Here is a 23,666-nt window from a genome sequence, read left to right as displayed (position 1 = left end):
GCTTTTTTATTCATCACAATTGCATGTATCAGTTTTTTTTAGTCAACATTGCTCCTCTTAACTTTCACCTATCTGTCTCTGTCCATCTCTCCAGTTGCCCCTTCCCCAGATTCTTTACAGGATCCCCAATATGTGCTCAAGGGTCAAGAGATTAACTTTTTGCCATCTCTCCCCGGAAAACCCGATCTAGTCGGGTGGCTACATGATGGAATAGATGTGGTGTGGTTCGATCTGCAGATGGGCAAAGATGTTCTTCCTCCCTACATGGACAGGATCACTCTGGAGCAAGAATCTGCAAGGCTCACCATCAAAGATGCCACATATGAAGACAGCGGAAACTATGACTTAAAGTTGATGATAAATGACCAGCATCATCGTTTAAAATACAGAATTGAGGTTATAGGTAAGTCTATTTTTCCATCTCTGTGCACTAAATATGCAGCAATTTTTCTTTCTTTCAATTTCTTTCATTATTGCGTGATGATGACCGCGATATAAGGAAAGCTCAAATTTCATGGGCTTGAGCCTATTTTAGGCAAGAGGTGACTGACCTTAGGCCGCTTATCATTTGATCAGAGGGCGCTATCGCCAAACATTCATACTCACAATCACACCTTTGGACGATTTAGAGTCTTCAATGAACAGCTGACTGTGCTTTCCTTTTACAGTCACATTAAATGTTGCTTCTTTGCTTGTTTGTTTACAGACAAAGTAGACCAACCACACATATTGTGTGTGTTGACCAGCCCAAACAGAGCGTTGCTCGTTTGCTCAACAGACTCCAAACATCCTGATTTATTGGAGTTTAAGTGGAGCTCAGATGGAAAGGAGCATCCAGGCCCAAACTTGCAAATAAATGTGAGGGGGAAACATGATGATCGAGTTTATCGTTGTGATGTGAGCAACCCTCTGACCAAGGAAACGGCCAATTTCACTGCTGGCGACTGCTTCCTAGGTAATCATCATCAATATTCATGCAATTGGAAGATTACAACGATTTTTGACAAGCCATCAGGTGGTCCAAATGATACCCATGAAGGCAAAATAGGAGTTTTACTAATTGTTGTCATCATCAAAATTGTCATTGTTCTCGTGATCATCATTAGGGTCCTGGCTATCCGGACAAAATTTAAAGATGCATATAGTGTTCCCTCGCTATAATTGCGCTTCACCTTTCGCTGCTCTTCATTTACATTTTAAAAGTTTAATTTCTTAGGTGTACCAAATAATTGGTTGGGGGCTGCAAGGGGCTCATAACATCGGAGTATACATACAGAAAGAAACAAAACAACAGTTATTCTTATTTTCAAACAAACACGTTTTTTCCACCAAGAAATGAAAACATGTCTCTGGTTTCTTGCAGAACCTTTTGAAAAGACAAAGAAAAGGATTCGAAGAAGTCCATGTAACACGCCTGACGGTATGATCTGTCAACACTTGAAGAGTTAAAAGCACCGTCTGCATCCATTTAAGGAGCAATGAAGTTCATTTCCAGTCGAGTTAATGATTGTAACACTTTTCTTATGAGAATCCCTCAAAAGAGCATCAAAATGCTGCAGCTCAGGTTCACTGCTTCGATTCAATTTCTAAATGATCAACACGCTCTTTGCAAATTAGATACGTATAGTTTTTTGTTTGTTTTTTTACTATCCTGCAACTGGTTGGCCACACTTTCACGGGAGGAATCCATTTCATATCACTTTGCACTGAGTAGAAGAAATAACAGTATGATTTCGGTATGGAGGACAATGGAGGGAAGGCAGAGTGAGATTTAGAGGAGACAGAGGAAGAAGATGTGGTGGAGGTGAAGAACCACGCTCTGTCTGCCATTTTGTTTTTGTTTAGACTATAGAATGCAGAAAACTTGAGTTTTAGCAAATGTACGATTGAAGAAATGCTTCAAAGACTCAAAAACAAGTAAGGAGCACATTTTTCTTCTTTGCCATTAATGTCTGTCTGTCTCTGTCTATCCATACAGTATCCCAGGATCTGAAATATGTACTCAAGGGTCAAGAGATAAACTTTAAGCCACCCATCCCCGAAAAACCTGATCTAATTATTTGGTTCTATCATGATGGCCGAGGTGTGGTATTATTTGACGACAAGGGTGAATTAAATTTTCCCTCATACAAGGACAGGATCATTCTGAATCATAATACTGCGGAACTCACCATCAACAACGCCACATATGAAGACAGTGGAAATTATACCTTAAGGTGGAACATAAACAATGAGGAATGTCGCTTAAAGTACCCAGTTGAGGTTATAGGTAAGTAAATCTTTGCATTCCTATTTTTCTTCCATTACATTTTGTGTATTCTGGACAACACTTGTTAAGTTGGAGACTTTTGATGCCTTGCTCAAGGGTACATCAATTGTGGCCAGGGAGTAGACTAGCATTTCATCCCCACACTAGTTTGAACGTCCCCTTGTCCACAGTCATGCGCGACTTAAAATTTGACCCTTGGGTCACAATTTTGTCTTGGATGAACTAGCGCTGTATCAGTTTTCCTAAACTTTACATTTGTCTGTGTAGCTCATCAGTTTTACATGATATGTTTGCAGACAAAGTAACCAAACCCAACATATCCTGTGAAATGGTCAACCTAAACCAGGCAGTCCTTGCGTGCTTGACAGAGGGCGAAAGTGATCCTTTGATAAAGTTTAAGTGGCGCTCACAGGGATACGAGCAAACGGGCCCAATTTTGGAAATAAATCTCAGCGATGAAAAAGATGTTTATCACTGTGATGTGAGCAACCCCCTGACCAATGAAACGGCGTCTTTCCTCGCTAAGGACTGCTTCCGTAGTAAGTATGATCAACATGAATGCAAATGGAATGGTCAAGCAGTGTTTGGATTGAATTGGAATGATAATTCGACATTACCGTGAACTGCAATGGAAATGTGCTTTTTGTTTTCTGTGCAGACAACATACCGAAAGTTGAAATTCCCAACTCTACTGATTGGATATATCACGTAATCGTTGGAGCCGTTGGGTGCCTTGTAACCATTCTAGGATACATTGTTCGCAGTGAATTTCCATGTTCAGGTAAAGAAAACATGACACATAAAGGCACATGCCACAGCAATGTTGACTAGTATTTCAAATGATCATAGTACAATTTACTGCCTTTTACCTTTCATAAAAATATATTCACAATTTCTTTCATTTTGCAGAACTTTTAAAAATTATACGAGCAAAATATTTTGAAAGACAAGAAACCACAGAGGTATGTTTCATCTGTCCTGTTTGTAAAGCTGCATTCTAATATGTGGGACTCCAGACTCCTATTTCCATTAAAGTGTTCTTTCTCTATACTTTTTTTTTATTTCTTGTGTTGCCGTTTTAGGTCCCAAGTCCCAGTGCGCCCAAAGAAATGAAACGCTTAGTGCGAGGACTACTGATGAACACATCTCCCAGACACGAGAACTCAATAATTATAATACAAAAATTGTAATATATTATATTATATTATATTATATTATATTATATTATATTATATTATATTATATTATATTATATTATATTACTATATTATATTTTATTATGTTATGTTGTTATGTTATGTTATGTTATGTTATGTTATGTTATGTTATGTTATGTTATGTTATGTTATGTTATGTTATGTTATGTTATATTATATTATAAATATGTTTTGGATATTTTCTTGTAGTTGTTTTGATTTTGCCTTGTACATGATGATTGCGGTTTGACAAGTTGCTGTCAATGCAACAAATCATCTTCTTCCGCTCATGATTTGAAAATCTAAGCTCGGGCACCAGCAAGGAATTCTTTCACTTTCTCGCTCGTTTGCTGTCACACTGTCAGTGGAGCAACACGTCATTTGTATCACATACTTTAAGAGGGACAAGAGCTGATCGGTGATTCGCTTTTGAATATTCTAAGATGGTCTACCAACACGCTATGATCGATTATCATCAAAATGTGTTCAAATAAGATTCATGGGCCATATTACATTGTATTTGGGGTATTTCTACTTGGTTGTGTAAAGTTACCGTGCAAAGCCGTGAGTTAGATTTGCGAGTACAATCCAAAAGCAGCTTGAAACGTAAATAATTCTACTGGTAATGGCCGGAATTATGAAAAAAATAAATAAAAGAAAACCTCGAGAATGTTGTGTGACTCCTTTTCCTGGTCTTTGCCGATCTTTCTTCATTGGAAGGAGCCCAAGCCTGCTCTGCTGGCTGAAATGCACCTGTTTTGTTTTTTGCAAGCTTCACTCTCATAAGGCAAAAAGAAAAACAGTTGTAAACTTCCTATTGTAAACATTAAGACACAAAACGATGTCAAGCGGAATAAACATGCTATTGACACATATTTAGATCATCTACTGATTTTTGAAAATGTTCTCCTTCCACTCATGTTTGGAAAATCTAAGCTCAGGCACCAGCGAGGAATTCTTTCACTTTCTCGCTCGTTTGCTGTCACACTGTCAGTGGAGCAACACCTCATTTGTATCACATACATAAGAGCTGATCGGTGATTCGCTTTTGAATATTCTAAGGTGGTCTACCAACATGCTATGATCGATTATCCTCAAAATGTGTTCAAATAAGATTCATGAGCCATATTACATTGTATTTGGGGTATTTCTCTGGGCTAATCAAAAAGCCATGTCAGTTGTTGATAAGTTGATCCAGTTTGGCCACTTGCACACAATGGCTGGTTAATCACCCTTATGATGAAAAACATAAATGGACTTTGTTTTCCCTCGCCCGGACGCGGGTCACCGGGGCCTCCCTCTGGAGCCAGGCCTGGAGGCGGGGCTCGAAGGCGAGCGTCTGGTGGCCGGGCCTTCGCCCATGGGGCCCGGCCGGGCATAGCCCGAAATGGAAACGTGGGTCCCCCTTCCCATGGGCTCACCACCTGTGGGGGGGGCCGAAGGGGTCGGGTGCAATGTGAGCTGGGCAGCAGCCAAAGGCAGGGACCTTGGCGGTCTGATCCCCGGCTGCAGAAGCTGGCTCTTGGGACATGGAATGTCACCTCTCTGGCTGGAAAGGAGCCCGAGCTGGTGTGCGAGGCAGAAAGATTCCGACTAGATATAGTCGGACTAGCCTCCACGCACAGTTTGGGTTCCGGTACAAGCCCTCTCGAGAGGGGCTGGACTCTCTTCCACTCTGGAGTTGCCCACGGTGAGAGGCGTCGAGCAGGTGTGGGTATACTTATTGCCCCCCGGCTGGGCGCCTGCACATTGGGGTTCACCCCGGTGAACGAGAGGGTAGCCTCCCTCCGCCTTCGGGTGGGGGTACGGGTCCTGACTGTTGTTTGTGTCTATGCACCAAACGGCAGCTCAGAGTACCCACCCTTCTTGGGGTCCCTGGAGGAAGTGCTGGAGAGCGCTCCTTCTGGGGACTCCATCGTTCTACTGGGTGACTTCAATGCTGACGTGGGCAATGACAGTGAGACCTGGAAGGGCGTGATTGGGAGGAACGGCCCCCCTGATCTGAACCCGAGCGGTGTTCTATTGTTGGACTTCTGTGCTCGACACGGATTTTCAATAATGAACACCATGTTCAAACATAAGGGTGTCCATGTGTGCACTTGGCACCAGGACACCCTAGGCCGCAGTTCGATGATCGACTTTGTAGTCGTGTCATCGGATTTGCGGCCGCATGTTTTGGACACTCGGGTGAAGAGAGGGGCGGAGCTGTCAACTGATCACCACCTGGTGGTGGGTTGGCTCCGATGGTGGGGGAAGATGCCGGTCCGACCTGGCAGACCCAAACGCTCTGTGAGGGTCTGCTGGGAACGTCTGGCAGAATCTCCTGTCAGGAAGAGCTTCAACTCCCACCTCCGGCAGAGCTTTTCCCACGTCCCGGGGGAGGCGGGGGACATTGAGTCTGAGTGGACCATGTTCCGCGCCTCCATTGTTGAGGCGGCCGACCGGAGCTGTGGCCGTAAGGTCGTTGGTGCCTGCCGTGGCGGCAATCCCCGAACCCGCTGGTGGACACCGGCGGTAAGGGATGCCGTCAAGCTGAAGAAGGAGTCCTATCGGGCCGTTTTGGCCTGCGGGACTCCGGAGGCAGCTGACAGGTACCGGATGGCCAATCGGAACGCGGCTTCGGCGGTTGCTGAGGCAAAAACCCGGGCGTGGGAGGAGTTCGGTGAGGCCATGGAAAATGACTTTCGGACGGCTTTGAGGAAATTCTGGTCCACCATCCGGCGTCTCAGGATGGGGAAGCAGTGCAACGTCAACACTGTTTACAGTGGGGATGGCGTGCTGCTGACCTCGACTCGGGACGTCGTGAGTCGGTGGGGAGAATACTTCGAAGACCTCCTCAATTCCACCTACACGCCTTCCATTGAGGAAGCAGGGCCTGGAGACTCTGAGGCGGATTCTCCAATCTCTGGGGTCGAAGTCACTGAGGTAGTTAAAAAACTCCTCGGTGGCAAGGCCCCGGGGGTGGATGAGATCCGCCCGGAGTTCTTAAAGGCTCTGGATGTTGTGGGGCTGTCATGGCTGACACGCCTCTACAACGTTGCGTGGACATCGGGGACAGTGCCTCTGGATTGGCAGACTGGGGTGGTGGTTCCCCTCTTTAAGAAGGGGGACCGGAGGGTGTGTTCCAATTACAGGGGAATCACACTCCTCAGCCTCCCTGGTAAGGTCTATTCAGGGGTGCTGGAGAGGAGGGTCCGTCGGGAGGTCGAACCTCGGATTCAGGAGGAGCAGTGTGGCTTTCGTCCTGGCCGTGGAACAGTGGACCAGCTCTACACCCTCGGCAGGATCCTCGAGGGTACATGGGAGTTCGCCCAACCAGTCCACATGTGTTTTGTGGACTTGGAGAAGGCGTTCGACCGTGTCCCTCGGGAGGTTCTGTGGAGGGTGCTTCGGGAGTACGGGGTGCCGAGCCAACTGATAAGGGCGGTTCGGTCCCTGTATCACCGATGCCCGAGTCTGGTCCGCATTTCCGGCAGTAAGTCGGATTCGTTCCCAGTGAGGGTTGGACTCCGCCAAGGCTGCCCTTTGTCACCGATTCTATTCATAATTTTTATGGACAGAATTTCTAGGCGCAGCCGAGGCGTTGAGGGGGTCCGGTTTGGGGACCTCAGCATCGCGTCTCTGCTTTTTGCAGATGACATGGTGCTGTTGGCTTCTTCAGGCCGTGATCTCCAGCTCTCGCTGGAACGGTTCGCAGCCGAGTGTGAAGCGGTCGGGATGAGGGTCAGCACCTCCAAATCCGAGTCCATGGTCCTCGATCGGAAAAGGGTGGAATGCCCTCTCCGGATCGGGGATGAGATCCTGCCCCAAGTGGAGGAGTTCAAGTATCTCGGAGTCTTGTTCACGAGTGAGGGGAGGATGGAGCGTGAGATTGACAGGCGGATTGGTGCAGCGTCGGCAGTAATGCGGACCCTGTACCGGTCCGTTGTGGTGAAGAGAGAGCTGAGCCAAAAGGCAAAGCTCTCAATTTACCGGTCGATTTACGCTCCTACCCTCACCTATGGTCACGAGCTATGGGTCGTGACCGAAAGAACGAGATCTCGGATACAAGCGGCCGAAATGAGTTTTCTCCGCAGGATGTCCGGGCTCTCCCTTAGAGATAGGGTGAGAAGCTCGGTCATCCGGGAGAGACTCGGAGTAGAGTCGCTACTCCTCCACGTTGAGAGGAGCCAGATGAGGTGGCTCGGGCATCTTATCAGGATGCCTCCTGGACGCCTCCCTGGGGAGGTGTTCCGGGCATGTCCCACCGGTAGGAGACCCCGGGGACGACCCAGGACGCGCTGGAGAGACTATGTCTCTCAGCTGGCCTGGGAACGCCTTGGGATCCCCCGGGATGAGCTGGATGAAGTGGCTGGGGAGAGGGAAGTCTGGGAGTCCCTCCTAAAGCTGCTGCCCCCGCGACCCGACCCCGGATAAGCGAAGAAGATGGATGGATGGATGGACTTGATTATTGTGATTACGCTAACAGATAAGTTTCATCTTTCTTCATAGGACTGCTGGATTCAGATGAAAACATCAAGCGTCCAAACGCTTTATGGGATCTGGATTTATGTGATGCACTGAAGCCATACGGCATCATAATTCACGGCTGCATCGATGTACTTACTCAACTTGTATTTTGGCTCAAGGCAGACAACGCCTCCAACGCTCCTGAAGTCATTGCCAACCATGTCTTAGATACTGTCAAAGTTATTGAGGGGTGTCCACAACAGCTGCTGGCTGACCCACACCCGGAGAACATATACATCAGAGAAGTGAAACGTTTCTTGCGTGGGGAACAGAACTACATTGACAAATGTAACACAACCAATGAACAGATGGACTCATGGTTGCTGATCCTATGTGAGCAAAGCGTTGAGAATTGGACAAAGGTTTTCCAAAATCTCAAAGAAAATGGACATTTCACAGGGAGTGACATGGACAAGGAGCTCATACAGTTCTGCTTCCTCAAACCCATCCAGGTAAATGGATGGCTTTACATATCCTGTCATCATTCAAATATGATAGACATGATATTTTCAAATGACTTTTATTTACTTTTAAAAAGAACATTCGCATATTTGAATTATAATAACCTATCACATTTATATTGTATATGATTTTTTTTCTTTTCATTTAGGATAAGCTGAATGGGCTTTTAAGAGACTGGAACACACAGCGGATGCTAGAAGCTGCAAAACACAAACTCCTGAATGTCTCGAGAAAGGCTGCCAACCTGTGCAAGGAGAAGTATCATTTTAAAGCACAGAACCCCAATAATGAACCATCTTATGAGCGCTGCAGACTCATTATGGCTGAAAATGGATGGAATGAACCAGAGAATGAAGGGGCAGCAGCAAAATTGTATAAAAAAATGAAAATTGAGATGCAAACAGAAACATTTGAAGCCAGAGACGTACATGCTGACAACAGAATAGGGAAGGCAAGAGCACAGGGGGAGAAGGAAAACAAAACACAGGCAACTAGTCAGAACACAAAAACACAAACAAAGTCACTCACGTTTGAAGTATGAGCTTGTTTAGCCTGACTAGTAGTTCTACATTCTTTTATATATAGTAACAGGTGGGACGTATTATGCTAACTATTAAATAACTTTTTATTAAATTATATGTGAAATGTGATACATTTCCTGCACCATCCCGATGATCTCTCAAGGCATGAAAATGATTGGACAAAGATTCATTTGACAATATTTGGAGGGAAAAGAAATTAGGTCACCATAAAGGCAAAGCAGTCTTCGGATATTATTAAAGTATGAGAGCAGCAAAAGACTTCTTTGGAAATCGCTGCTTGAGTGCCTTCTGGTGAGGTGCAGGATGCTGCTGATTTTCCTATTTTCTTTCTTTAGTCACCCGAACATGATTGTGCTGCTCTGCTTCAACAGTGTTAAATTAATATGAAGGATTTTGTATTTGCATGTATATTTATTTCAATGTCACTAAATGTTAGTTTTAGGATTGACATGTTTTGCAGCCTATGATGTTAAGAATAACCACAAGTAAAAATAGTCTAATTTCTACTTGGTTGTGTAAAGTTACCGTGCAAAGCCGTGAGTTGGATTTGTGAGTACAATGCATGTATTGTATGAGGTAACACTGTTGCCGTCTGGTCCAAAAGCAGCTTGAAACGTGAATAATTCTACTGGTAATGGCCGGAATTATGAAAAAATAAATAAAAGAAAACCTCGAGAATGTTGTGTGACTACTTTTCCTGGTCTTTGCTGATCTGTCTTCATTGAAAGGAGCCCAAGCCTGCTCTGCTGGCTGAAATGCACCTGTTTTGTTTTTTGCAAGCTTGACTTTCATAAGGCAAAAAGAAAAACAGTTGCAAGCTTCCCGTTGTAAACATTAAGACACAAAACGATATCAAGGGGAATAAACATGCTATTGACACATATTTAGATCATCTACTGACTTTTGAAAATTATGTCCTCCCGCTCATGGTTTGAAAATCTAAGCTCGGGCACCAGCGAGAAATTCTTTCACTTTCAAACCACACCCTCGCTCGTTTGCTGTCACACTGTCAGTGGAGCAAAACGTCATTTGTATCACATACTTTAAGAGGGACAAGAGCTGATCGGTGATTCGCTTTTGAATATTCTAAGATGGTCTACCAACATGCTATGATCGATTATCATCAAAATGTGTTCAAATAAGTTTCATGGGCCATATTACATTGTATTTGGGGAATTTCTGTGGGCTAATCAAAAAAACATCTCAGTTGTTGATAAGTTGATCCAGTTTGGCCACTTGCACACAATGGCTGGCTAATCATTACATCAGGGGTGTGGATTGTGCTCCGTCAAAATAATAAAAACATAAAGGCTTGCACTGATAAATAAGAGGCACAGGTTTAGTTTCATATCTACTACTGGATGGTGCCAAAGGCAAACATTAGATTGACTTCTAATACTGGAAGGTGCCAGTGTAAGCGGGTGATTCTAAAATGGTGTCCTCCTTCATGAACAACTTCCTGTTGTGTTGTTGTTGAAAGTCAATGTTGAGAATTATGTCCCACTGGGCAAGGAACCATCATGTTGTAGAAAAATTTTGTAATCTTGGTCAGGAATGAGCATCTCAATTAAGAGTTGCCATAAAAAATGCAATAATGAGACACAAGATGGGCCTCACATCTTTTTTTGTGTGCGTTCATCAATTGAAACACAACAAGAAACCAGAAAATAATTGCAGTCAGAAAAACAAGTCCAACCGGTCTGCATATATGAAAGTATGAAGTATGAACACTTGCGTGTTGAGGCCATCTACACTTTGTGTACTCATTCCAGGTATAAGTTCATCGGGCGCAATGAATCACAAATTTCTATGGATGTTTTTATTCAGCAGTTTCGTTTCGGGTAAGTTCTCTTATTTCTCAATGTTTTCTACTTGAATGAAAGCTTTTGCTGTGTTAATATTCTTAACATTGTCTAAAATGGACAGTTTAAGTGGGTGTTTCTAAAATTGAGCCTAAAATAGTGACGGGATGCTTTATCAAAATTATAATGACTGAATAAGACTGAATGAAAAGAATTTGCCTGCCTGCTCCTACGATCACATGCAAAATCATTACATTAGACCACCTCTGCTGCAAAATAGACCTACTCTTATCCCATCTAAAATGTAATCCACTTTATGAAACCTCATTTCCGGATGCACTTGGTGGCGAGGCCAAAATGCCCAGTGAGGTTATGCGTGTTTAACGACAGAAATAAGTATCGTAGCTTAAGCACGATTTGCTCACATTAGCACGAGACTGATTAACGATTAACAATCATGATAGAGGGATAGGAACAGAAGGCAAAACAGGAGTTTTACTAATTTTTGTCCTCATCAGAATAGTCATTGTCCTCGTGATCATCATTAGGGTCCTGGCTTTCCGGACAAAATTTAAAGACGCATATACAGTGTTCCCTTGCTATAATTGCGGTTCACATTTCGTGGCCCTGCAGTTTCACTGATTTTTTTTGCTTTGATTTAATTGATTTTATAGGAATGATGAATGGCAAAATGACTTTTTAGCCATTGTCATGCTCGTCCCCTTCTGGGGCCAGAGCACGCTCCTCTCATAGCTCGTATAGCACCTCGTATTTATTCATTTTACATTTTAAAAGTTGAATTTCTTAAGTGTACCAAACATTTAGGAAAATAACTGTTTGGGGGCTACAAGGAGCTCGTAACATCGGAGTACAACCGTAAATCCCCCCCCAAACCTACAATAAAAATAATAATAGTAATAATAATATCAAAGTCAACTCTACTTTCACTTATATTGGGCACGTTTTGAAACGTAATCCCCACAATAGTCAAAGGAACACTGTATACATAAAGAAAGAAACAAAACAACAGTTATTATCTTAATACAAACGCATTTTTCCACCAAGAAACGAAACTATGTCTCTGGTTTCTTGCCGAATCTTTTGAAAATACAGAAAAAAGGATTCCAAGAAGTCCATGTAACACGCCTGATGGTATGATCTGTCAACACTTGTAGAGTTAAAAGCAATGACTGCATCCATTCAAGTAGCAATGAAGTTCATTTCCAGTCGAGTTGATGATTGTAACACTTTTCTTATGGAAATCCCTTGAAAGAGCATCAAAAAGCTGCAGCTCAGGTTCACTGCTTAGATTCAATTACCAAATGATCAACACACTCTTTGCAAAATAAGATATAAATACTAGTTGTTGTTTTTTTACGATCCTGCAACTGGCTGATCGTTTCATGGGAGGAATCCATGAATGCCTGTCTTTCTCTGTCTATCCATCCAGCATCCCAGGATCTGAAGTATGCACTCAAGGGTCAAGAGATCAACTTTAAGCCATCCATCAACAAAAAACCTGATCAAATTTTCTGGTTATTTCATGATGCCCGAGGTGTGGTATTATTTAACGACCAGGGTGAATTCAAGTTTTCCTCATACGAGGACAGGATCATTCTGGATCACAATACTGCGGAACTCACCATCTACAACGTCACATATGAAGACAGCGGAAGTTATATCTTAAGGTGGAAAATAAACAATGAGGATTATCGCTTAAAGTACCCAGTTGAGGTTATAGGTAAGTAAATCTTTGCATTCATAATCGGTTGATAGTTACTGTGAATTCTTACTTTTTTCCTTACATTTTGTGTATTCTGGCCAACACCTTTTAAGTTGGGGACTTTAAGTAGCCAGGTAGTGGACTAGCATTCATCCCCAAACTAGTTTTAACGTCGTTTTGTCCACAGTCACGCACAACTTGAAATGTGACCTTTGGTTCAAAATTTTGTCTTGGAAGAACTAGCGTTGTGCCAGTTTTACTGAACTTTACATTTGTATGCGTACCTCATAAGTTTTACATGATGTGTTTGTTTGCAGACAATGTCACCAAACCCAACATATCTTGTAAAATGGTCGACCAAAACCAGGCATTCCTCGAGTGCTTAACAGAGGGCAAAAGTGATCCTTTGTTAAAATTTAAGTGGCGCTCACAGGGAACCGAGCAAATGTGTCCAATTTTGAAAATAAATCTCAGTGATGAACAAGATGTTTATCACTGTGATGTGAGCAACCCCCTGACCAATGAAACGGTTTCATTCCTCGCTAAGGACTGCTTCCTTAGTAAGTATGATCAACATGAATGCAACTAGAATGCTCAAGCAGTGTTTGGATTAAATTGGAATGATATTTTGACATTACCGTGAACCGCTATGGATTTTTGTTTTCCGTGCAGACAACATACCGAAAGCTGAAATTCCCAACTCTACTGATATGACATCACTAATAGTAGTATTTGGCATTATGGGCGTTGTGTTGGGCTTCATTCTAGGATCCATTTTTTGCAGAAAATGTAAATGTTCAGGTAAAGAAAACATGAAACACAAAGGCACAGGCCACAGTAATGTTGACTAGTACTTCAAATGATCATAGTACAATTTACTGCCTTTTACCTTTCATAAAAATATATTCACAATTTCTCTCATTTTTGCAGTACGTTTTAAAACTATCCGAGCAAAATGTTTTGAAAGACAAAAAACCACAGAGGTATGTTTCATCTGTCCTATTTGTAAAGCTGCATTCTAATATGTGGTACTCCAGACTCCTAATTCCATCAAAGTGTTCTTTCTCTACACTTTTTTTTTATTTCTTGTGTTGCCATTTTAGGTCGCAAGTCCCAGTGGGGCCAAAGAAATGAAACCCTTACTGCAACACAATACCAATGCCACCAGTGACAAGGTAAAATGACCATTCTGGTGTTTTTGGGATTCATGAGATGATGAATGAAAGCTAGCCACAGATGGCGTCTTTAGCCTCATTGCTTACCGGTGTGCTTAATCCACAGGCGAGGACTAGTGATGAACACCTCTCCCAGACATGAGAACTCAATCGTTTTACTAACTTACTAACTTTACTTACTTTACTACGTGAGGGGGTCGGGCCAAGCAAAGAAATGGAGTGAGATTCCAGAATGCTGTGGAAACTGTCCAGAACTGGGTGACTCCATACTCTTAGAGGAAAGCTAAATATGTGACCTACTATCAATCTCAATATGAGATATAAGATTTATATTTATTGGATTTTTTTGTGTTTTTAAACACTTTTTTTGTATTTTGAAACACTTGTAAATTTTTTACAGGATATTTTCTGGTAGTTATTTTGATTTTGCCTAATCCATGATGACAGGTGTTTGAGAAGATACTATGTCAGTGCATTTCTGTGTCAATGAGGGAGAAAAAACCCAGTGCAGAGCTGAGAAAGAAGATGGGAGTGGAGGCCATAGCGGATGTGGTGAGGAGAGGCAGACTGCGATGGTACGGACATGTAGCGAGGAAGGACGAGAACGACTGGGTGAAGAAAGTTATGTCGTATAACGTAGAGGGAACAAGACCCAGTGGCCGACCTAAAAAGACCTGGCAGACGACCGTGTCAGCCGACATGAAGGCACTCGGCATCAACCACGAGATGGCCATGGACCGTTCCCGGTGGAAGAAAGCCATATCAAGAACCCAGTCCAACCCAGCAGTGCCTGGAAAACAGACTTTAAACCGATGATGATGATGATGATGATGATGATGATGATGATGATGATGATGATGATGATGATGATGATGATGATGATGATGATGATTTCAATAGTTTGGACTGTATGAAAAGTGGATTTTTGTGTTCAAATAGTTGACTTTATGAGTAGTCCTTGTTGCTCTTTTCTGCAGGATGGTAATTGTCTGTTGTAAAGTTTTGTAAGTATTTCCCCAAACCTCAGCACAGTAATACAAATATGGTATGACAAGTGAACAATAAAGTGTCCGAAGTGAATGATAATCCAGTTTTTGTTTTGCTTTGTATATGACTGCAATGTCATTTTTTTGTGTATTTAAATGATAATCACAAAGGTATCCCACTTCAATCGGTCCGGTTTGAACAACTACACACAGTAAAAAATTACATATTAGTACATTAGGCACAATTATTCATAAAAAAAAAGACTTGAAGTTAGGCACAATTACATAAAAAAGAAAAAGAAAAAAGACTGGAAGTTTACACGGTAACCTGTGAAGCGATGAGCAGGTTAAACTCTGCTTGTTAATTGTTTATGTTTATCGTGTCACCATTAATTGAATTATGGGAAAATAGGCATTAACAATGAAACAGTGATGACTTTTACTTGGTTTTTATTTTATTCAACTATTTATACTCTTTCAAATTGACAAGTACGTTTCTGCTGTTTGTGGAAATGCCATTCAAAATATCCAAAACTAGTGGTATTCGGTTGTCAGTAGGGGGCAGTAGTTATCTGCCTATTGACATGAATATAAGCCTAACCTGTGTATATTAATAAATAGGCTTTAAGAAATTATTAAACAAAGCAAAAAATAGTGTCAATTTTTTTATTTCCATTATATACCACACCTGTGTCTCATATTTGACGTTTTTCAGTTATTAACATTCCGATAGGTGCTCTTATTGTGAAAATCGACTGCGCCTGAATTCAGGTGTCCTATTACCTGGGCTGCACAACTCGGGGGGGAAAAATACACCTTAGCGTTTTTTTTAACACACACTTAATGGTTTTGATCGCGCCTACAAAGAAAAAATAAACATCGAGTTACAATGGAATAGTTTTGAGGGAACGGTGAAAGTTCATTTTGTGTTTACTCATGGACCACCAACGCCTTCTGGGTTATTTCTTTTTCACGAGTGCTTACAGTTTCGGTAAGTTCCGTCGTGATTTGTGATAATCAAATAGAAAAATATAACAGGTTAGTATTGCATTAGCTATTTAATGTGTCGAATTTTTGTTGAGAGTGCAAACAATTGTTTTTACTGTCAGGTGTTTGCAAAATGTTGTCTTCCTCCATTAATATGTAATACGTGGGGTCCAAAGTAATAGTACAAAAGTTCATTACGACTGTTTATGACAGTATCAAGGCTTCACAGCTCAAACTTGACCATACCGTTTTAAATAAAGGATCGGACAAAGGTACTCTATAAACATTAGATATCGTTAGCTTCCTCAAATATTGGCATTAGTTATATTTTACATTAGTTATATTTAGGAAAAAAATGGACGACACCTCTGCTAAAGTTAGTTAAATAGATCATTAAATCCTACCCTGAAATGAAATTAATAAAATATGTAGGGGTTTTTTTTTGTGTGTGTGTGTTTTCTGTAAATTAATAGATTTATGGATGCGTGGGTGGGTAAAAAAAAAAAAAAAAAAAAAACGTGTGATGTAAAGTTGTATGAATGGAAAGTGGTTGGAAAGACAATTAGTCATTTTAAGCAATGATAGCATGATATAAACATGCACTAATAAAAACAAGTGTGGTGGAAGTAGAGGAGAAATGATGAAAAGTAGATTTAAATAAAGAAAGGAAGTAAGTTGTCAGGAAGAAATAGATGACATGCAAATGTGATAAAAGATTTTTCACGAGTGTACATATTTTTATCCTGGTATTTATTTCTTCCCCTCTTCTCACAGTTTGTGCACAAATTACAAATTATGCACTACAAGGTGAAACGATCAACTTGGTGCCATCCATTTTCAAACAACCTGATGGAATTCTCTGGAAACACAACAGCAAGAAAGTGGTTTTGTTTGACGGCATGGAGGAGTTTGTGTTCCCTCCCTACGAGAACAGGCTCACTCTGGACTGGGCCTCAGCAGAACTCACAATCAAAGACGCCTCATATGAAGACAGTGGAGACTATGAACTGGAAGTCGACATATACAATGAAGTGCATCGTTCAAATTATAAATGGCAGGTTATAGGTCAGTATGCGCATTTTAACACAAATATTGAGCACTTGCATTCCATCTTGATGAATAAATAGTTTGTATTAGAGTTGATCAACAGAATAATAAGTCTGCCTTGAAGCTTTGCAGTGAGTACTCATTCACTATACACGGTATGCATTTGTTCCCAGACAAAGTAACCAAACCAAGCATATCCTGCAAAATGGCCGACGCAAACCTGGCGACGCTTGTGTGCTCAACTGATTCCAAATATCCCCGCTTAGTTGAATTTAACTGGAGCTCAGGTGGAAAAAAGCAGCCGGGTCCCAATTTGACAATAACCCTCGAGGATGAACACGATAATCGAGTTTACCGTTGTGACGTGAGCAACCCTCTGACCAATGAAACGGCCACGTTTGCTGCCAAGAACTGCTTCCTAGGTAATTATGATCCAATTGAGAAAATTGAAATATTCACATGGTGTTCGAACATCATTTGAGTTCTACCATCTTTGTATTTCTGTGCAGACCAAAAATCTTCTGCTCGACTTGCCATCATCCTACCTGTCATTTTTGCTGTCCTCTTCATTTTACTCATCATGTTGGCCTGTGTATTCCGCAGAAAACTTCGAGGTACAGGTAGAAAAAAAAAACAGAACCTGACATACTATCTCATGAGAAAGCTTGTATATTCAAATTACAACCTTAGCTTCTGTAGTGACAGAGTGGTAATTATTTTTTTTAATGTTCTTTCAGCATGTTTTGAAAATACAAAGAAAGGTGTTTTTAAAAGACGGACTACAACGGAAGGTATGACTGAACTGTTGTAACTTGTTTTTATTATTGTGAGTGACTCAAAGTCACATTTTAATCGGCTGTTGTTTCGATTCACATCTGTTAAAGTTAACGTTGTCTTTACAAGTTTCAGGGTCCAGTCAAGGTGACGAGACCATGTACTTCCTGGGGGGCTCACCTACGCTTCCATCCAATCAGAGGCTGCGGCCTTTTCTTCCAAGTGATTGGATTGATTCTGCTTATGGCAACGAAGACAAGCACGACGCAATTAATGGTAAAGATGATCATGCTCTGTTTTACCGTCCATCTTGTTTTTGTATTTTAATCTGCTATTAATTTGGAGGATTTGGATTTTTTTAGGGTCTAACAAGGAGATCACTGGGGATGAAGGGGTGGAGTCTGATGCAGCCACTGCCATCACCATTTCCTCCAATCCACCTCATGCCCCGTTGACCTCTTCTGACCTGAACACTACGACTGACCATGAAGATAACTCATCTCAGCAGGTCTCGGGTGACGTTTCAGTGGAAAGCATGAGTGACGTTGACTCACCTGGAGTTGATCAGCACTCCACCACCTCCAGGGAGGAGATAGATTCACAAGAAGAAAGAGAAGAAGATGATGGGCAGGAGCCATTTTCAGCCATTGCACAAGGAGAGTCGACGAGTGGCGGTGAGGACCAACTGGACTCGAGCACATCAGCCTCTGAGGACGAAACACAGTCAGATAGTGAAGATGAGACGATTGCAGATGAGGAACAGAGTAAGACTGAACCACAACAATCTCTGACTGAGACACCACACCATAGGAACACAAATACAACTGAAACGCAGGGCTCATAACTTTTTTTTTTAAGCATGTTTGTGGTTGTAAAATTGGAAAAAAAAAACATCATCTAAATGAACTGAAGGCGGCTCGGTGGCGCACTGGGTAGCACGTCCGCCTCACAGTTAGGAGGGTGCGGGTTCGATTCCACCTCCGGCCCTCCCTGTGCGGAGTTTGCATGTTCTCCCCGAGACCGCGTGGGTTTTCTCCGGGCACTCCGGTTTCCTCCCACATCCCCAAAACATGCTTGGTAGGCCGATTGATCACTCCAAATTGTCCCTAGGTGTGAGTGCGAGTGAGAATGGTTGTTTGTCTCTGTGTGCCCTGCGATTGGCTGGCAACCGGTTCAGGGTGTCCCCCGCCTACTGCCCGATGACGGCTGGGATAGGCTCCAGCACGCCCGCGACCCCCGTGGGGACTAAGCGGTTCAGAAAATGGATGGATGGATAAATGAATTGACTGTCTGATATTAATGTAGAGATGATCACACAAACAAATGCAATATAATTAAGATTTATATACAATTTAACATACTCAATAATCCAAACTGCCTCATTGGACTGATGTTAAATAGCTGCGTAAAATTTGCTAACATTCAAAAAAATGCGTTTGAATACCAACGTTTTTAAATTGTAAATACTTATTTTTCTACAAAATATTTGCCAAGTGGGAGTAATGTTTTGTCATTGACCAGCCAGGACCTGACACTTGGGCTGCATCAGATACTGTACATTTAAATTTTAGGGGGAAAGTCAAACATTTTCTTTATAATATTTTCTGGACACCCCCACTAGTTTACACAGTGTTGTGATTTGAATTGTGTTTGTGGAATATGAATTAAGCAGGGACATCCAAATGTGGACGACCATTTTGGCTTGTATTAACACTGTCGACTGAAAATGAGATCATCGTGCCTTTGGGCTCAGGTGACAACCGCCACGCCTCTCTTGGTTTCTGGGTTTAGTCATGTGACATTTGCACGCTGACCCCTGAGTATAACTGTGGTGACTTGGTCGTGGATTACTAATAAAAGAAAACAGAGACTGAAATCAGAGGCTCAATACTTTATAAATAATCATTTTTAAAACGGTTCAATCCATTTTGTGTCCAGTGAGCATTCTGGCAAAAATGATGCAACAATGAATTTGTGAGTTTCAACATTGTCATTGATTAACCACAGTTTGTTTTTTGTGTGGAGAACGACCGTTGCTCATAAAATTCCTCTTAGTGAGCACACATTTTCCGAGTTTTAAGCCTGCTACGTTAAAAATATCCACATATATATACTTATATCGGCGTACTGAATGAGTACTCTGCTTTCTGAGAGCAAAAAAAACTTACAATAGAGCCTACAAGTGTAATTACATAATCTTATCATTAGGGGGCAATCTTTGTCAACTTCAAGTTATAAACAAGTCTGAGTTAAAGAACATTGCTAGATAAGTTAGTTGCCTGTAAGAGTGTGATATCTAGTCAGCATTGCTATAGAGCACCCTGGCTCACACACAGTACTTGGTGCCACTGACATGTTTCATCATGTCCCAAGGGAGGTTACCTCCTCTTCTCAACTGTAAGTGCAAGTCAGATCAACAATATAATCTGTATTTGTAAATAAAGAAGCAGTTGGGTTGCACACACTGCTGTCTGACAAGCCTCTACAGATTCTTCAATACAGGCCCGCCCCGTGTGGGAAAGTCACGCATGATTAGCTTAACCTTTGAGTCACCGAGGAGTCTGTGATCCGCTACCAGCTGACCTGAGGGATCAGGGCACAAGCGCACAATGAAGACTATCATGTTTCCGTGGTCAAAACAAATACCACGGGGATATTAGATTGAATTAGTTGTGGCTCTTCAGTTGAGAGTCACAATGTGGTTCCACTGAGACCCAGCGGGAAGGTTGGGACTGATTCCATCAGCAGAACCTTTCTTTGTCCCAATATATTGTCACTGTCTGGTGACATTGGTGTACAGTACACTATAAGAACTTCAAAACACTGTTATGAGTCTGCGCCCTGAGATTGGCCTGGCAACTAGTTCAGGATGTACCCCGCCGGGACTGCTGGGATAGGCTGCAGCACGCCCGCAACCCTCGTGAGGACAAGCGGTTCGGAAAATGGATAGATGGATGTTACGACGAAGTACGTGTACATTTAATAATGGCTTCCTACAGCAGACACTTGTGGGCCATACATGGCCCTCTCTTATAAACTTAAGGTACCATACACCTTTCATCTCTAAATGTCATTATTGAAACACGTCACTCAATATTAATAGTCGGTTTATTAAAGTCAAGTGAGGGCGACTGGCTATTGTCCTTAAAATAAAAGGAATAAGTGAGGTATGTGGGGCAAGCAATTCTTAGGCCACACCACAGTAAGCTAACAGTAGTTTATACTTGCTATACTTACTTAGACTTATTTGCTAACTGACAATTCATGGGTTTACAAATCAAAATGATTACAATCAAGAATCCTTTAAAACAGCACAGCGGGAATGCAACTACTGACATGCAATTATTTAGACATTAAAATTAAGTTATAATGAGCAGCCTTATTAGCCTCTCGTCATCATGCGACTATATAGTAGTGGCGGTAAAGTAATAAGTCTTCATGTAGCGGGTCCAATTACAGGTCCCCCCTTCTGATAGTTGAAGTCCTTAATGGCCTTGTTGCACAAATGTAGTGTCAGGAAATGAAGAAAAATGGGCCACCATCCATGCCTATTTTATACCATTTTGATTAGCATCCTGCCTCGTTTAAATTGCCTCCCCAGGGGTGCTAACGTGAAATCGAACAATATGCTTGGCCTAACTTCTCATTTATTTTTATGCCACGTTCAGGCGGAGCCTTGGCATTGCTCCACCGAGGAAGCCTCGGGAGGCCGGACAAATCAATGAGTAACAACCGAATACTGTTCTTCCGTGGGGGCCCCCACTAACATGCGACACGGCACGCAAGCCGCCCACTGTAATTATGTGGACAAACTAGTAAGGTGGAGAAACTATATAACGGAATAATATCCCTTTCTGTATAAAGGTGCGCTGTTAAAATACATTATGTGCCTGGGCTGCAGGAGTAATGCAGTAAATGTTTGTCATTTTCATCATTATAACACAGCATTAAGTCTCCCCTCCTGGCTGTTGACTTTTTATGACCCAGCTCATTGTGTACTGTATGATGTTTCCTCTTCCAGCGGGTCATCAAATTAATTAAATCCATCCACTGCCATAAACATTGGAATACCTCGACAGGGTGGAAAAAAATTGAGTGCAGGAAGTAGAATGGTTTGACTGAAACTGATTTCAACGACATCCAATAGAAGGAGCCGTGTCAAAGGTTCTGGTTTTACAAAGATAACACCAAAGTTGTTGTATATACCGTATTTTCCGCACTATAAGGCGCACCTAAAAACCTCCAATTTTCTCAAAAGCCGACAGTGCGCCTTATAATCAGGTGCGCCTTATATATGGACCAATATTGAGCCACTACAGCAGGCATGTCCAAATGCAGAAATAAATAATAAAGAAATAAATGCCCATTCTCCTCCTAGCTGGATATTTGACAAGCTAACGAGCTAGCGGGAATCCTTTAATGTTTTACTTTTAGACTGCCATGTCGATTCTTCTGGAACCAAATGGAATGAAACTAAGGATTTTTTCCTAAATATTTTATCTCATAATCATGTCAAAGAACACATGTCCAAACATTAAACAAGTTCTTCCGTCAAAAAGATGATACTTTACTTAAAATAGATCGCTAAAGTCAGGATGCAGATGTGGCTGCTTCAGATTTTCATGCCAATCCAATGTTACCAAAACACAATGTACAACACCATTAACATGAAAGCGAAACGTTACCAAAACAAGATGTACTCTGTTGTGCTGGTGGTTCAGTTTGAACCACCAAATGTTCTCCATATGTCTGGCATCTCCCTTGACCCCTCTGATTTCAACAGGCTGGGGTAGATAGAGCGTTTTATTTACAGTATCACAACAGGAAGGTCGCATGCAGAACCGAGACGGAGAGATGAGCATCTCGGAAGACTTCAGCGTTACTGCCAACAGAAGACTTAGAATGGTGTTTCATGAAGAAAGCACAGCTGCTCTTAAAGATTTCCTCTCTAAGAGCTCGACGACAAAAATACGGTTGGAATGTCACAGGCAAAAGGCTGTGTTGTCAAAACTATCCGGATAGTCTTCACAATACACATGCAGAGGAAACAGAAGCAGTGTAATATGCAGGTATGACCAGTAGGTGGCGATGCCACTTTGATAAGAGACACATCCTTGTTGCTAACGCTGTCTTGTCATTCGGCTTAGACCAGGTTTTCAAAATAATAACTAACTCTCCTGGTGGAACACTCGCAAAGAACAAAACGTAGGAGAACAATGCTAATCTTGTTTTTATTTCTTGGCATGCACCTGATTGCTGAGGATGAGGACAGAAATTTTGTGCAGAGAAGATGAAGGCAGTAAGAAAACGAAGCATCAGACCAATTGGAGAATGAGGATACTAATGAGTGAATGTCCGAAGTTAAGGTCCTATTGCAGGCTAAAGTTGGCATGTGTTTTCATCTTTCCACCTACTCATCCATTTTCTGCTTGTCCTCATCAGGGACACTGGTGAGCTGGATTCATACCAAGTGGATCTTGAGTTAGTCTTCAATCGTACGCAGCTCCTTTCTCCCAAAACATTGTTTGAATCAGTTTTTAGTTGAAAGCGTTAACCCATCCCCTTAAAGTTTGAGGGTGACACCGCCAAATGGTTTGCATCTTCTCAGCTCGACAGCGTTGTCACTTCTGTTTCCACACTCTGGTGGTGAGTGAGTGATTCATGTCGACAGCAATGTGGACTGGGCCACCGATCAACGCAAAAAAAAAACCCTAGGTGAGATTTTATACACGCTTGAATGTTTACAGTATGAGTCTTGGTGTGCTACGGAACATTCGTGTCTGCATGTACTTTAGGATCTAGCGTTCCACCCTTGGTGGGCCTCTCTCAGCCAGATGGATGGTCTCAGCCATGTGTCAGAGAGGTGACAGCTGGCTGGCCTGGCCTCCCCTGGCCGAGGGTCTGGATCCTGTCTTCTGACAGCTCCTGATGGGTGACACATCTACTGCTCCTCCCCCAAAACCACACCCATGAAGTTGCATCACAGAAACTGCTTCGTTGCTGAGAAATCAATAATGGGATCGTGCTAAAAGTAGTAGCTACCCTACCTATGACTGAATAGTCACGCCATGTTTTGAAAACCTCATCAAAAACAAAAACTTTTAACAAGCTCTCCTGTGAAAGTCATAGATTAGACCTTCTTGTTTCACTTAACACTCAGCGGCCTTGCCGCTTGTTCTCTGGCTCTTTGTCGT

At 42.2% G+C, this 23,666-nt stretch overlaps 2 protein-coding genes across 7 annotated transcripts in view; both read left to right on the top strand.

Moving 5' to 3' along the window:
• The window catches only part of LOC125974104 (muscle M-line assembly protein unc-89), an 85,073-nt gene extending 71,635 nt beyond the window's left edge, over positions 1-13,438 (top strand). The window contains exons 8-13 of one of the 3 annotated variants that reach the window (XM_068651699.1): positions 95-403; positions 707-955; positions 1,364-1,420; positions 1,979-2,269; positions 2,566-2,808; positions 13,176-13,408. In XM_068651699.1, the coding sequence (XP_068507800.1) occupies positions 95-403; positions 707-955; positions 1,364-1,420; positions 1,979-2,269; positions 2,566-2,808; positions 13,176-13,354 (1,328 nt within the window). In that variant the 3' untranslated portion in view covers positions 13,355-13,408. Of the gene's footprint in view, positions 1-94; positions 404-706; positions 956-1,363; positions 1,421-1,978; positions 2,270-2,565; positions 2,809-2,927; positions 3,151-12,230; positions 12,522-12,820; positions 13,064-13,175 lie in introns of those variants that run through there. The other 2 variants (XM_068651698.1, XM_068651700.1) reach the window with 2 other exon arrangements.
• Positions 13,439-15,342: 1,904 nt separating this feature from the next.
• On the top strand, positions 15,343-19,937 carry LOC137840561 (uncharacterized). Of its 4 annotated transcripts, none has more exons than XM_068651707.1 (7): positions 15,343-15,655; positions 16,426-16,716; positions 16,872-17,120; positions 17,208-17,318; positions 17,436-17,489; positions 17,608-17,748; positions 17,835-19,937. In XM_068651707.1, exons 1-7 carry the CDS (start codon positions 15,601-15,603, stop codon positions 18,314-18,316), a joined length of 1,383 nt encoding a protein of 460 aa, XP_068507808.1. In that variant the 5' UTR covers positions 15,343-15,600; the 3' UTR covers positions 18,317-19,937. The 4 variants fall into 4 exon arrangements, with proteins under 4 accessions (XP_068507808.1, XP_068507809.1, XP_068507806.1 ...); XM_068651708.1 differs by having other exon boundaries at positions 15,344-15,655; positions 17,208-17,312; XM_068651705.1 differs by having other exon boundaries at positions 15,344-15,655; positions 17,602-17,748.
• The last annotated feature ends 3,729 nt before the right edge of the window (positions 19,938-23,666 follow it).

The sequence above is a fragment of the Syngnathus scovelli genome, chromosome 8 (genome assembly GCF_024217435.2).
Source record: "Syngnathus scovelli strain Florida chromosome 8, RoL_Ssco_1.2, whole genome shotgun sequence".
Classification (NCBI taxonomy): domain Eukaryota; kingdom Metazoa; phylum Chordata; class Actinopteri; order Syngnathiformes; family Syngnathidae; genus Syngnathus; species Syngnathus scovelli.
Note: the sequence above shows the minus strand (reverse complement) of the source record. Positions and strands in the feature narration are given on the sequence as shown.

Coding starts and splice junctions, on each gene's coding strand:
- LOC137840561 (XM_068651705.1), top strand. CDS start 15,601: ATGGACCACCAACGCCTTCTGGGTTATTTCTTTTTCACGAGTGCTTAC. Junction 16,717..16,871: donor TTATAAATGGCAGGTTATAG/GTCAGTATGCGC, acceptor ATTTGTTCCCAG/ACAAAGTAACCAAACCAAGC. Junction 17,121..17,207: donor TGCCAAGAACTGCTTCCTAG/GTAATTATGATC, acceptor ATTTCTGTGCAG/ACCAAAAATCTTCTGCTCGA.